The sequence below is a fragment of the Dromaius novaehollandiae genome, chromosome W, assembly GCF_036370855.1.
Source record: "Dromaius novaehollandiae isolate bDroNov1 chromosome W, bDroNov1.hap1, whole genome shotgun sequence".
NCBI classification, from domain to species: Eukaryota; Metazoa; Chordata; class Aves; order Casuariiformes; family Dromaiidae; genus Dromaius; species Dromaius novaehollandiae.
Genome location: NC_088130.1, coordinates 68,637,205 through 68,652,579, shown reverse-complemented (window position 1 = coordinate 68,652,579; position 15,375 = coordinate 68,637,205). Strand labels below are relative to the sequence as shown.

Here is a 15,375-nt window from a genome sequence, read left to right as displayed (position 1 = left end):
AACTCTATTGAATGCCGATTCGTAAGACGTTATTTGTTCGGCCCGTGGTGGAATTGGTCAGCCACTGTGTCAGCTCCTCAGGCTGCTCTCAGACACAAGTTTGTCCTTTTAATCCTTGCAGGAAATCGAGACGAAGACTGAAATAGCTTCGGACCGTGAAGATTTTGCATACAACAGCCTGAAGGTGAGGAACGTGTGTGCAGCGCTGTCACCTTTCATGTGCCTCTAACAAACAACTGAATTATCTGACGGTGGTAATGAATCGAACCGTCCTGGGTCTATCAATTAGGGACTCTGCTTTTGCACAGTGGAAAACCTTGGGTTTTCCTTAATGCAACGCTACTGGTCTCTGCAGCTTGTCCAGTAACGGTTACAGATTCTTGCAGCCGAAGCCCAAGGCATGTTTTGTTCCAGGCTTGACCTCTCCGCTGCTTGTCCGCTTTCCTTGGGTGTCCAACGTGCCAGGCTGGGCTGGCCTGCTGGGAGGAAGACTTTACCCACCTCTTCGCCCATTCTGCCATCTGGATCCTCCTCCTCAGGAGGAGATGGGTGGTCCTCCCGCTCTGTACCCAAACGCTTCGGGTCTTCACTGTTAGGTGGATCCCTATGCCTTGCTCTTCCTTGGAGAACCAGTTTCTGGGATTGCCTTTTTGTAAGGATTTCTTTTATTTAGTGCAGACTTAAATACCAGATCCCTGTCCCTCTAACAAATACTGAAATACAGCTGAGAAATCCAGGGGGGAAATGTGTTACCCAGAATAATTTCATACTAAGCTATCTGACAGTAATAATGCCTATTTTTACCATCCGTGTTATCTCTTCCTAAGGATGCAACAAAGCAGAAATTAGAGATGGCAAGGACTTACGTTCAGTCCTCACTAACAGCAGATCTCTAGCAGTAGCTTTTTTGGCACTTAGTCCATTTAATTTTTAGACTCTGAACGTGGTCAGATATGCTGTTTCTGGTTGATCCCTGCCAAGTTTCCTTGGTATCCCTGCACAGCCGCTGGAAGAGTAGCATGGCAGGGACTTTAAGATCCTTGCCCAAGTGTCACTGGTTAAACACAGCTACAAAAGCTTAAAGTCTCTTGAGGTTGTGAAATGCTGTAAAAAGGCAGTTTGGCCTGGGAAAACCTCACGGATTAGAAGTGCCAGCTTCTCAGATGGTTTCTGGAGTTCTGATGCTTGCGTGAATTAACAAAACTTTTCTTCCTGTTTTAACCCCAGTGCAAGTTCAGATGAAAAACATTCATTTTGGCTTTTTCCACCTTCTATGTTCCTATTTAGCAAACCTCAACAGCCCTCTCTTAATACGGTTTGACGAGAATAGGGAGATGGTATGCATGGCAAAAATTCAGGGTTCTTTAACGTTTAGCCTGAAACAGGTGGAAAATGCACTTGCAAAGAAACAGAGCTTCTCAGAATTTGCTTTTAGCGAAGCTGCGAGGCAGCGGCTTCTCTGCAAGGAGCCCAGGCATGATTTCTCTTTGGTGTTGCGTGAAACCGAGCTGAGGGTTGCAGCAATGGACTGAGAGACTGATTTAACTCAATACCATGCTCAGTAAGAGAAAGACGATCTCTCCTGGGTCTCCTTTACCGGCAATTCCTCTTTTCCTTCTGTGTGCCAGAGGAAACAACTGGCAGGTGCCCAGCAAATGCACACAACTTGTCATGAAGTTTAATCTTCTGGTTACACGTTGCATGGACCGGCTGTAGAACGGCATATTTGGGGTCCTGGCATGTTGGTTGGATTTCAGTCGAGGGAGAGCTGAGGTCCCTGGGAAAAGCGAGGAGCAATTGCTTCGAATGGCTCAGTATTCACTGAAGCACCTATTCCTGAAGCACCTATTCCTGGAGCAAAGCACTGGGCATTCCCTATGGGTGGCTGGCTGTGGCTTTTTTCCCAGTTCCGAATGTAGAACACTGCCTAAAGTCTCCGTCTGCAATGAAAGAGTGACTTTTAGCTAATTTCGAGTGCCGTTTCTCCCTCCTTTCCCCATGACAGCTGCTTCTGGGAATATAACAAAGCTCTGCCTCTCTTCTCTATAGTGTCTTTCTGCTGCTAATTTACATCTCAAATATTTATACTGCCTTTCGCTCCTTCAAGAGAATTGTGTAATTGAATTTATTTTTCCTTTTTACCAGGTTAAGCCCTTTAAAAAGTCTTTATCTTGCAGAGTTGAGGCTTGGGTGTCTGGAGCGTGCAGGTAGCAAAGGGTGTGCGAACGAGCTTTGGGCTGCCAGCTAAGGGAGCAGGAAGGGATGTTGGCTTTGGTGTGCCACCAACACGCTCTTTTGGATGCTGGGACTCCTTAGGCCAGTTTCCTCTAAATCCTTGTGTTCACCTCACTTCCGAGCAGCAAGATGACTGGCGGGAGTTTGGTTTTCTTGTTTTGCAAAGATTACCATACTGCAGTATGGCACACAAAGTCTGCCTGCGGGAGGTACGGTCTTGGCTGACCCAGTGTTCATATTGGATAAATATTCATATAAATATGAATATAATAAACAGTATGAATGTAAGTATATTTATAAATATATACATTTCAGAATATCCATAAAATATAGAAGTCAGTTTGGGTAAAAATAGTAAGTGGTGGAAATGATGTTTCACAAAGTGATATCTGCCCATTTGTCGGGTTTGGTCGCTTAGGTTCATGGTTTCGTTGGGTGTAAGAGCCTGTCTGGATGTCCGTGTGGTAGCAGCAGCCGGGCAAGCGCTGAGAGGGGTGTTCATGCTCGCTAAGCACAGGTTTGGCATTAGTTTCTTTTGTGTCCATCCTGAAAAACGGTTTGAGATACTGATTTCTGACATGCGTGGCCCCTCTGTGCAGATGTTGCACAAGGGAAGTGCAAGTGAGCCGGCTCCTCGGGTCCTTTGAGAGGTGCATCTGAATTCTGGGCTTCCTGTAGCGCTGCTAGGGAATTTGATAAACTGGTTGGACTAGTTAGGGATGTGCTGATAGCAGGTGTAAGTTGTGCCCTTCGTAATGGATGAATAGAGCTTTCAGTAGATGCTGTCCCAAAATGTGCCCAGCCAGGTGTTGAGTTAGCCACGAAGCAGGGCTGGAGACATGTGAGGCGGGTCATTTATTCTCCTGGGGAGGTTCAGATAGGAGTTGTGTCCCTGTGTTATGCCCATACAGCAAAAGGTTCGTCAGTGAAAAATGTATTTTCTGGCTTGCTTTTCCTGGCTGGGAAAGGGGGAGTGGGGAAGGAAGCTCCAAGGAGTCCTTGCGATGACTTTGTGCTCCTAGCGAGAGCCCAATGTGTAATTTGGTTTCTTGCTGACCGCGCAGCTGAGATGCTTGTGGCATCCCTAAGACTTGTAAGCTCATCATTAAACGAGCTTCCAGAGGGGTCTTTTTCCCCCCTGTCAAGTACCAGAAATAGAAGAGAGGGCAGATTCCTGGCATGGCAGTGCTGCCCTCTGATTTCCAGAGGCTGACACTTCTCCAGCCTTGCCGGATAAGCCCCCTTCTGAAGGATGAGGTTATTGATGATTTCTCACAGTCCAAGTAGGAATCTCCTCTTCTGAGTTCAAAGCATTTTATTTTGGCATCCAGGTGTTTGGAGAGAGAGATTGTGTGAGCACAGGGCTAGGGGTTAGATCCGTCTGATGGTCAAGTCTCACTTCTGATGCTCAGTCCTCCTCGTGCCGTGGGCAGGTTCATTAATATTACAGAACAAAATCTTGCCTGTGACTAGAGAGATTTTAATGTCTGAAGATCGTCCCATGCCCCAAGTCCATCAGGGAGCGCAGTGGGGTGAAGTGGCAGCGCTGCTGTTCGTGTAGGGTCATTACTGGTTGTCCAAGAAGGAAATGGGAAGATGATGTCTACCAGGGGGGATCTTGCCACAGCATCACTGGATATGGAGGAATTGCAGGATCAAATTCGTTTTTTATCCTTTATTTTTTCTTTTATAAATGACAGATGGTATAAAGTACCTGCAGATACTCTGTCGGTGATGGTGTTTGTTCAGCTCGGAGCGTGCTGTCTGTCCAGATGCCAGATCAGCTATTCCGTTCACACTTCTGCTGCTATATAACATGCTATTTATAATTTGTAAGGGTCTGTAATTATACCACTGGTTGCCTGTGGGAATGAGGCTTACACAGCTGTGCCAGCAGCACCCTGCTTAAATCGTACAGTCATTTCGGATCTGGTAGCTTGCTTCAGCCAAAGCTGATTGCGAGTTGGATATTCCGTGGATAAGTGGGGTCAGATGAGAAAATCGTGGAAAGAGTCAAAAGGGAGAGAAGCACCCGGATTTGGGGGGGAAGGCTTGTACTGTTGCCGATGCTGGGAATCCCCGTGGGGGTCGGTGCCTAGGGAAGACCTGACCTTGAATTGGTTGCAAATTAGGTTTTTACCCTGCTCGTGTCTCAGACTCTTTTTTGCTTCGCAATAGTGGGATGCAGGGGGTTGCTCCTCCTGCCCTCTTTTGGCATTGCCAGCCTCGGTCCATGGGTCTGCGGGGAAGGCAGGGCGGCCACCCGGGCTGTTTTAGCTGTCAAACTTGGTTAATCCTGTCTTCCACCATCACGTAAAGCAAATCAGAGCTTCAGCCATCTCAGCAAAATCAGCAACGCTCGTGCATCGCTATTGAAGAGAAGCGAGTCGGCGTAAAACCGGCGCAGCGTTGACCCTGTCTGTCAAACGCCAGCGGCTGATGCGGCGGGGCGAGAAAATCCCCCGGCTCTGAACGCTGCACGGGGCGAGGATTGCAACGAGGCCGGCTGGCTAAGCCGGAGTGGGTTTGCAGAGCTGTAGCTCACCTAACTGGAAATGAGCCAGGAGAAAGTGCTGCATAAAATCAAGTCTTCCAGCTTACCTAACGAAGAGCAAGGATGGGTTAAATGTCGTGGGATTTTTGCTGCAGTCCCTTGATTGGGAAGGAACAAGGATGGAAAAGAAGCGAACGTGTTCGGGCTCTCTAAATGCTTTGTGCCTAAAACTAGAGTCAACAAATAAAAATTCTCCCATATGTCACTCCTGTAGCATTATTGTTAAATGGCAACAGGCTCCTGATTGCAGCCTGATGCCAGCAGAGGTGAGGGAAGCCGCAGAAGTGGTTTCTGGCCTGGACTGATAGCAAAATCCCCATCTTGGCACGAACCGTGCAGTCAGCTGCGCTCATCAGTAATGGAGTTATGTTAGAGGCATAACAGAAACGGATGGGGCAGTTTGTCTACACGGGGTAACGGCTTGGTGTTTTGCAGAGGCAAGAGCTGGAATCGGAGAACAAGAAACTGAAAAACGAACTGAATGAGCTGAGGAAGGCTATTGCGGAGCGGGCCACCCAGAACAATTCCTCCAACGACATCCAAGACAGCTACAGCCTCTTGCTGAACCAGCTGAAGTCAGCCAACGAGGAGCTGGAAGTGCGGAAAGAAGAGGTCCTTATCCTGAGGACGCAGATCATGAAGGCAGCCCAGCAAAAAGAGATGGGCAAAAATATGGTAATTGAGAGGATCTTTTTTTTTTCCCCCTCTTTTGCTGTTTTGTCACTGCGAAGCCACTGCCTGCCTGAGCGATAGGTAACGTCTCTGCTTTGGTAGGCCTGGGGCATCAGGATAGGTCAGGGATTGCAGGAGGCCCATCCTCTGGATAAGTGGTGGTCCATGGCTTCATTTCAGACAGCCCAGGACCATGCATCCCTTGGTCGGTAGTGCTAGAAGGTGTTTGACACCACTGGCAAAGCCTAGCCAGCCCATGCCAAGGAAGAAATTCTCCATCCCAGGTATGGTTGTCCAAAATGGTCCAGGTGATGTTCTGTGATAACTGCCTTATTCTGCCAGGAAATGTGATGATGAAAAAGAGCTTCTGGAACAGATTCTGCCCATGTGACACTGGTGTGGGTCGAATGTGTCTCTGCTGGCGTGGAGACAAGAAGAGAGCTTGGCCCATCTCATTTGTTTGAGGGCTTTTTAGTTGAGAGAGGCTGTTCTGACCGAAGGATGTATTTTCTGAAATGGTTGGGAGGTGTTTAGTATGAGGAGCTTGGAAAGACGTGGAGAGATGTGCTGGAGTTCATGTTGCTGTGTTTTCCATGTTAAATTTAGGAAGCAAGCATGAACACCCATGCCAGCTGGCCCAACAGCGACAAGCACATGGATCAAGAGGACGCAATCGAGGCTTACCAAGGGATGTGCGAGACGAACCGGTAAGTGTGGCCCAGAGCAGGGGGAGGGAGTGACCAAACCACAAGAGGTGGGACACCATCCAGAATTAAAAAAGATATTGAGGACCATTATCAGCTTCTGGGGTCAGTTCAGGACCTTGGCTCAAGGATGGGCGGTGAAGTTGGGGCCAAGATCCACATCTCACCATGGGTGCAGTGCCCTCATCTTTGGGCATGTGCATCACCAAGGCAAGGGAGGTCCTGGACAGGCAGAAACTCCAACACTGCCGTGAGCAAAACTGGATTTTTACATTTGTACCGGGGGAGAGCAAAGGCAGGGATCGCACTGCTGCGCAGGGAAGGCAGCTCCGTTTAAACACTCCGCAGTCTCTAGCAACACTGACGTTACTGGTTTTCCTGCATCTGAACTGAGAGCCAAGAACATCCTTTTGATTACAGGTTTCCCATAGTGAGAGCTGATATTGCAGACATGTGTCTTTATAATAACAGTGGGTTTATATTGCTGGGCATAAAATCAATCCTTGCAGCCATCCAGGCAAACTTAAAATAAAAAAGTAGTATCTTGGAAGAGGACAAAATTATATGGATTAAGCAGCAAGATAATCTGTAAAGCAAATATTTATTTTACTGCAAGGAAATGAATGTTCACCTCTGTTTCTCTACCTCTTTATTTGACAAATACAGGTGTTCAAGGGTTTTTTCCTAAGCAATTTGCATTCAGCAAGGTAGTAAAAAGACATAACTGTTGCAGACTACTGGCTTCTAGTAAGAGAGGTTACATTGCTGCTTTGTAAACTAGTTGCATAATGGGATTTTATTAATGCCTGTATGAACATGAGCAAAAGCTTTGAATGTCATATGAAAAATTATGTTGTTTCAGCTCCATCAGTAACAGGGATGGAGCTCATGGAGAGGAGATGCTGGCTCTGGCTACCAGGTTAAATATAATAGCGTTATTATATATAATAGCATAAATTTAATAGCAATAGTACTGTCAGCGAGGATGGAATCAAATGCGGAAATCATCAAACATGCTAACAGGATCTAATTTTCCAGAAGACTAGAGGTCTTTCCCTGCAAATGCATGAGCAAGCTGCGATTTAAAAGCTTCTTGCAATCAGGCCTTTGCATTTTTTGGCCTCTGGAGGAGATTTGGGAGATCTGCAGCCTCCAGGTGTGATCTCAGATTTCCTCCCCTCGCTCCCCCCGGGAACGCTCGGCTCTTGCTTGCCTCTCGTATGGCCTTTGGCTGGAAAAATGGCAGTTTTCTGCCGTGAGTTGTCCAATGGCTTGTTGATCACCACCAGCTTCCCCGTTATATGGTTTCCTGGGCATTTGTTTGTGTATTGAGTCACTTTATAAGCTGTAGGCTGGAACCAATGGCAATGAAACAGGTGGAAGCAAATGCTGGGGGAAGGTGGATTATTATATTCGTGGTTATAAATTAATGTTCCCTGCCCCCTCCAGCCCAAATTTGCAGTCTGTATATATGCAGCTTCTGCACCTGAGCGTGCCAGCGTGAGAAATAAAACCGCTTTCTTTTTCCAGTCTCCTTTCAATCAATAAAAACCCTGGTGCCTCTCTCGCAGGTGGATCCCATCCTCCTCCCAGGTCTCGGGGAAAGCCCTTTGCCAGGTCGGGGGGGAGCTGGAATTCAGAGCAGCCCTGAATAAATGCAGTGAGCTCAGAGTCTTGTCTTTTTTTCCTTTTTCTGCTGACTTTGGATTGCAAGGAGATGGAGAGACAAAGCGTCAAGTTTAATTTCCAGCTAATTTTCTGCTTCAGTAACCGAATGCAAAAGCAAGTGAGCTTTGGTCTCTGTGCTGGTTTGGGATCTTTCTCTCAGGCTTGTTGTGATCGCCGAGTTTTTCCTTATGAAAGGCAGAGCTTCCCAAAGACCAGGTGGTGATGCCAGAGGAGGCAACCTGACAGCTCAAAGCACACCAGACTTAATGTCCAAAGTTAACTTTTATGATAACTCTGAGGGGACTTCTGCAGAACTGGTGGCTGGTTTCTGCTGGTGCCTGTTGCCCCCAGCCCCGGTGCAAAGCCAACGGCCGGCACCGACTCTCTGCGCAGGTTTCTTCTGCAGCTAGAAGAGACCTTCACGGGCAAGGGCTCGTATCTCCTCTTACCCATACCTCTGTTCTTATCACTGCTTCCCACTCGGTGGTGCGTCTAATCTGCAATGTGCATTAGTTTCCCATTTAATTAAAAAAAAAAAAAAAAGCATATCTGCATTTTCAGATGAAATGCCCTTTATTTTTTATTAAGAGATGGTAATTATCTTACCATGCTAAAATTAACATCTCTAGGATTTGATATACGTGCATCTCCTTTAAGCTACTTGGCATACAGATGTACGAAAGAGCGGGGGAAGTGTTTGGGACAGGAATTTTTCTCCCTTTTCCAGATGTGGTTTGCAGAGTGCCGGTCCCCAGGTGCTGTCCTGGGAGGACTTTGGGAGGAATTGGGTACTCATTCAGGCTTATTTGGGAGAATAAGAAGGGGGGGGGGGGGGGAAGCTGCCACTACTGGCTTCCAGGAGAAGGGAATCTCAGTGATTTCCATCTTGAGGAATACAGATTAAACACTTAATGCCCAGGGCACTTTTGTCTTAGTACAATGGCACTCCCTTGAGTTGATTTCCTTGATGACCATAAAACATATGATTAAAAAACAGAGGAAAAGTATTTTTCAGAGGAAAATGTATCTATTTAAAATGCTGCTCATCCAGTGAGAATTCCCAGGTTACTAATTTGTAAAATTTTGCAAAGACCTTTCCTGGGGTTTTTGTTTGTTTTTCAGTGTCTAAATACAGGTTTTGTTAAGATTATCTGAAACAAAACAGGACCCAATTAACAGACTGACCCAAACCAGTCCAGTAAACCTTTCCTCTGTATACATCAGCCTGCAGGTCTTTTTGGAAACCTGCTGCATATGGGTATGAAAATAAGATTTTTCCCTAAATCTGTCAATATGCATTAACAGATTAATTCTCCAAGTGGTGGTGCCTGAAATGTTTGTGAGCATTGGGAACTTGCGTGCTGAGACACCAGGATGGCCAGGAGCCACCAGACTTTCTGCAGTCACAACTGCCCTTTCAAGTACCGAGGTCCTTTTGCAGCAGTGCTTTGTCACCTCAAAACACCTCTTAAACCCATTCTGGGACTGATTCATGCCAATTATGTCCATTTGCATTAACAAGTGTGGATTCAGAGGCCAGGGCTTGTCATTGAGGCTAGAAGGGTGTAGAAGACTTCTGCTGGCCTCTACCAGCCTTAGAGTGTGTGTTTGCCCCGGGCCCAGGTGTTTCGCTGAAGTTTATCTACAAGTCTAAATATGCACTTTGGAATTATTTTCCTTGACTTTTTGCTGTTCTGCATTATACTGGGCTATACCGATATATGCCGTTAGCAAGAAACTGGTCCCTGTTTGGGTGACGTGCAGCCGAGGTGCTGAAGTGGGGCACATGGGGCAAAGACGTTGGCTTGGCGGATGGGCAGGGCATGAAGGAGCCAGAGTCAACCAAGCAAAATTCATCTGGAAGTCACTTCATTAAACAACGCCTATTAAATGATGCCTGTGGAGTTGCCCCAAAGACAGAGCCGGGCCTGGAGCATGCAGTTTGGGAGCAGCATGCTCAGTGCTTTCCTCTTGTGAAAATTTGCAGGAGGAAGCTCGCACGTTGTGTTTTTCCACTTAAGTGTGCCGAGCTTTCCTTGCAAGGGAATGGCATCTGCTGCACCTCCTTTTGAGACAGGAGGTGCATCTTCGTTTGGCTCTTTTCTCTCTGGAAGTTTAGTGATACATTAAGTGATTCCTTTTTTTTCTTTTTTCTAAAGAAAAATAAAGAGAAAAAAGACTTTCAAATGCAAATTGAAGCCAAGGAAAATCTTGCTGTTGTGAGTGTTCCTGGTCAGGTTGACCAGCTTGCTTCATTCGCTTGTAATGTGTTCAGCACCTCATTAAAGAAGATAAATGAGTTTCCTGCCTTTCATAATTTAAAAAAGAGTGTTAAAAGGAAACGTCTACTGCTGAAGCGAGAGGAGGATTTTCTGGGCATTTTTCTGCCTAAGGGGATGTGAAAGAGATTGGATCTTACATGAGTCTGAAAGAAATGGAGGAAAAAAGCATCAAAGGGTGGTTTGGATTGAAGGTTGTTTGGAAGAAAGGCTCTCGTGTTTGACTCGATGGCTGAGGAAACCCTCTATTGATGCAGAAGGCAGAGAATTGATTTTAGAATAGTGGAAGTTGGTGCAGAAGGAAGGAAATAGCTAAACTTGTCCTTGGCGTGATCAGAAATATGTCCTATTGGTGAAACCTGCCAGACTGAAGGAGGTCTGGAAGAGAAAGAGGTAAAGTACTCACTCGCAGTGGGTTGTTTAAAATGGGACTAGGTGAAACCATGAGAAATGTGCTGGGAGGAACATGAGAAAATAGAGTCCTCCGATATAATGACCACTAGCCAGTCTTAATGCAGACATAGTTGTCCCACAGATGCATCTTTTTGCCAGTGTAACTTATTCTTCTCGTAGGCTGGGTTGCCCTGAAGGGTTTTGCCCTCTCCCTGAGCTGCATGGAGTGCCTTCACCCTGTTAGCCAGGCCTTTCCGTAGGGCCTTAATGTTATCCCTGAGTCACGACACCATGGATCAGGCTTGCGCTCTCTGCACTTTTCATTTTATACGTTCCCTAACCCTTGTTCCAACTTCTGTCCTCTCACATATTACTCTTGCCCCTTGTTCCTCTCCCCTGATTTTTAAGCACATGACTTTAACATAGTTTTGAGATAGTCAGTATGTCTTCTAAGTGTTTCCTTGCAATTCTATGTGAAACAATTTGGCCATATAGAAATGAAAACTGAGGTTCTGGTCCCCAAGAGTTGGGCTTTTCAGTAAAAGCAGAAAGGTTTCAAGAATCATGATACACGGCATCTCTTCTAGACCTGCTTTGAGCAGGAGGTTGGACTAGTTGATCTCCAAAGGTCCCTCCCAACCTGGTGTTTGTGTCGGCAGCGGCGAGGAAAGGGCTGTGGAGGTGCCCGGTGTGATGGTGTCATTGATGTGGAGGGAGAAGACACCTACACGAGTCACAGGGGTCCCCTGGGGCGCAACGGGGGCCTCATGAACTGACCACGGTTCTTCTCATTTAGCATGGTGGAAAAGAAAATGCGATGCAATGAAAGTGTGCTTTAAAAAAATTGGATGTAATAAGGGTTCTGCATTTTCCCCCTTTCTGTTGCAACTGACCTTTTGTCTTTCTCTGTCCTCTTGTTTTCTTTTTCTGTCCTTTACTTCTAGCAAGACTGAGGACTGGGGTTATCTCAATGAAGATGGAGAGCTCGGCTTGGCTTATCAAGGCTTAAAGCAAGTTGCCAGGTCAAACGCTTTTTTTTTTCCCCCCTCTTCCTTCTGCTTCCTCTCTCCATCCCTCTTTTTACCTGCCCTTTTGTGTATTCTTCCTCTTCCTTCGCTAACGAGCTGCTGTCATCCATGGGAGAGCTCTCCCTAAAGCGTTTTCTCCCGTTCATGAACATACCAGGAGCCGGCTCCCCGTTGCCAAAATGCGAGAAGGGAGGTGAGCGGTGACCATGCGTTGCCTTCCTTGCACCCTGCCCACACGCTGGCCAGGTGGGCAGATGGCACGGCAGGACGCGCGGTGGCAGCACCCGCCTCTTTGGGACCTTCTGGGACTGATGGTGCTTCTGGGAGGGTCTCACATCTCCAGGCCAATGAATATTGAGAAATGCCTGTGGAAATTAAAGCAAGGTGTGAGGAAACGGGGACTCCTGCTCCTGCTCCTGCTGTTTCTTCTCGTGCTCGGAAGAGCCGATAACGGGCCGGTGCCCTGCCTGCGGGGGAGTGATGAGGCTCCAGCCCGTGAGTTTTGTAAAGGCTACGAAACCAGCTGATTAAAGACACTATGGAGAGGAAAAGTTAAAATAATCTATTGCACAAGGTAGTCTATAGCTGTCCCAGCTGGAGGGATCAGACTAAATCCACAAAGTGGCAGGCAAAATAACAGGGATGATTCACTTATTTTTCAAAGAGAAGTAGGGACCCAAGTTTATAGAAGAAACGCACATTTCTGAGGGTTGCTCATAGTTAATCTGAACCCACATGAAGAAATAAAATGAGAAGTAGTGCTTAGTACGTTGCTTCATGGTGGGCCTGTATTTTCCAACCCTATTAAGAATATAACTCCTGACAACATGATTATGAGGCTGAATGCATTATGGTCCATGTATTTATATTTAGAAAATATCCGTTCATGTCTTTTGCTGGAAAATGGGAGAGAGGTTGGGTTATTTGGACCTTTTAAAAGCAAAAAATAAAATGAAATAAAAAAGAAGCCCCAAAAACAAAACAAAAAGACCAAACTAGAAAATGGTTAATGCTTTTCATCCAAAGATCTTCCATAGAAAGCAAGTGTTCTTTGATGCACTCTATCCAACAAGAAAAAGAAATGAATTGTTGCTGATGGGAAACTAGTTCGCAGGCATGAATTTACTAGTGGGACTAGAAGAGTTGTAGCTTTTTCCCTGCTGGCACTGTTCGGCGGTCGAGGCATGTCCCAGGCATGGTGTCCATGTTGGAGTTTTCCTCCCCTTGGGCATTGCAGTTGCATCCGATGTCGGAGTTTGTCAGCACCCCACCAGTGTGGATGTGTACAGGAGGCAACAACCTTTCCATCAAGGAGTTGGCTGAGAGCTTGGAGCTGTCCTCCATTTGTGGGTGCAAAATTGGGAGCTTTTGTAAAGGTTCCCAGTTTCCAGCATTTGCTTTGCTGCCCATCCACCCTCTGCAAACCAGCCTGGGTGACCCGGGCATCCCCAGGCAGCTGCGGCCAGGGTTAGTACAGAGCAGGGGATGGGGCAGGTTCTCATTAGCGTTTCCTTCCTGTTTTTGTTCCTAAATTTAAAACAACCAGATAAATCACCTGATTTCTGAGCAACTGATTTAGGAAATGACAATATAGTAACTAAATGCCTCGCTGGTGGCTCCCAGGTAGAGAAGGGATCTCACGTGTCTGTGCATCGTCCCGGAAAGTTTGGGTACCCATGGAAAAGTGGGGAATGGCTGGTTTAGGTGACTTCTGGTCATCATGGTGTTAGTGTGTGCACATGGCAGAGTGCAAGGAAATTAGTATTTTTTCCCACTGCTGAAGACTCCTGGTGAAGTCAGCAGTGACTATGGAGCTGGTAGCCTGGAACTGAACAGAAAGTTCCCTCTTGCACAGTTTCCTGCAGGTAGGTGATGAAAGACAGTAGGGGTATACCTGTATATATATATATATATATTTTTAAATAAAGATAAGCAACAGTCATACAAATAGCTAGAACAAATAAAAGGTTTCAGCTTCTGCCCTTTTAAAAGCTCCCAGCAACAGCAAACAAAGCCCGTGGCAGTCTAACCGAAGGAGCAGCTTGCATTACACGTAGTTCAGTTTGCAAGAGCAAAAGCTGACGCTTAAAAGGGGCCAGAGCCCAGCAACAATGGCCCTTTGTGTGCTGAGCTTTCAGAAAACCTGCGGGTCACGGGCTGTGCTGTTCTCCTGCCCTGCATCTGCTTCTTGCTCAAGGGAGAAGTAAAGTGACCCAAATTTGCGATATAGCTGCAGAAAGAAGGGACCTCTTGGATTTTTTGGATCATTGAGCAAGGTAGAAGATGAGACTTAAGTAAATGATTAGTGATCATTTTTGTTGATTGACCAGTCGCCTAACTTTCCAATTGGAAGGATTTTCGTGCATGCTTGTGGTCACAGCTCCCCTCTGAAGTCGTGTTGCCGCGTTCTGCGTTGGGCATGTTGAGCCGGGTTGGAGTCCGGGCTGTCCTGGCTGTCGCTCCAAGGCTCTTGCCTTTAGGGACCTGTCTGGAGCATGTTCACGTCCCATGAGTGGTTTAACATCCAGTATCACAAATAATAAGGTAGCATTGCAGTAACAGCCATAGCACCCCTATGTGTGTGTGTGTCAGTCTTTGGGAGGTCCATTCGCTCCCCCAGGGACGTAGCCAAAGTTGACTTTGAAGGATCCGGACTCAAAGTGGTAGTTACCTCTGCAGTGCCAAAATCACTGATGGTCAGAGTGGGCTTTTCCTCAGGCTGCTGGAAGCACAGCTCCAGGACCAGCGGAGAGAGCACGAGGAGGAGGTCGAAACTCTGAAGAACCAAGTAGAGGCAATGAAGGAGGAGATGGAGAAACAGCAGCAGGCCTTCTTGCAGACCCTGCAGCTATCTCCGGAGGCCCAGGTGGAGTTTGGGCTTCAGCAAGAAATTACGCGCCTCACCAACGAGAATCTGGTAAGCGATTGCACTGAAAACCACTGTCCTTCGCAGCCTAAGGAAGTGAAAACAGGGCTTGACAGAGATGAGATGGGAAATGAAGGGGAGGATGAGGCCCTGGGGGCTTTGCACATATTTACTTGCATCAGTTGGTGGTGGGGAGGCCCTGTGCCCCTCTGGAAAGTGCCGAGTGGTCATACTTTCCCCCACACACACCTCCTGTATCTGTGTGTGTTGTCCAGAGTGAATTGGGGTGAGGGCTGCTTAACAGCTCTATTGCGTCTAAATAGTATTGGAACTGTTTAAATATAAATAACGGGCAGGAATAAAATTCCCTGGGTGGCACGTTGTGAGTAATTGCCTACTGTAGGCTACACCGAGAAGAAGTAGGTGTACAGCAGCGAGGGTCCTTGTGGTAATGGTCACGGGGCGAACCTCAACCTGTTGCGGGAGGAGAGCCCGAGGAGGCCACTTTGTCTCTGCTCCTGCCGTGTCAGAAGTACATCTTCCAGCAGAACTAAAGGGTCTTTGCTTTATTGCTCTCCTGTGTGGTTAATTATCCGCCCCAGCAACGGGACTTGATTTATAGCACCAAGAAATCCTGTAGAGCCAATGGAAAACAAGGCAGCTCTTACGTAGCCCTGTAGAAGTCAGTGGAAGCTTTGCTGCTGACTTCAGGGGAAACCAAGTTGGATGTATAGTTTGTATAAGGTGCTTTTGCTCAGCTTCACTTTGTAGTGTGGAGCTGTTGGGAGACCTTTATAAAGAGCCGAGAAGGACCTGAGCACCTGAGGGGAGCTCTGTTCTGCTCACGTCACGGCGGGGAGGACTTCTACTTGCTCAATGCCTGGCTCCCAACCTCCATCCCTGGAGCAGAAGGTCACTGCTGGGGACAGCAGGGTGACCTGTTCTTTAAAATAAAGTCCTGGAGAAATCCGCTTTA

At 47.0% G+C, this 15,375-nt stretch overlaps 1 protein-coding gene across 1 annotated transcript in view; it reads left to right on the top strand.

Moving 5' to 3' along the window:
• Nucleotides 1-15,375, top strand: part of LOC112994487 (unconventional myosin-Vb) — a 119,626-nt gene that overhangs the window by 88,266 nt on the left and 15,985 nt on the right. Inside the window, exons 27-30 of the mRNA XM_064500850.1 lie at nucleotides 122-184; nucleotides 5,225-5,464; nucleotides 6,068-6,168; nucleotides 14,252-14,450. Of these exons, the coding sequence (XP_064356920.1) occupies nucleotides 122-184; nucleotides 5,225-5,464; nucleotides 6,068-6,168; nucleotides 14,252-14,450 (603 nt within the window). The remainder of the gene's footprint in view (nucleotides 1-121; nucleotides 185-5,224; nucleotides 5,465-6,067; nucleotides 6,169-14,251; nucleotides 14,451-15,375) is intronic.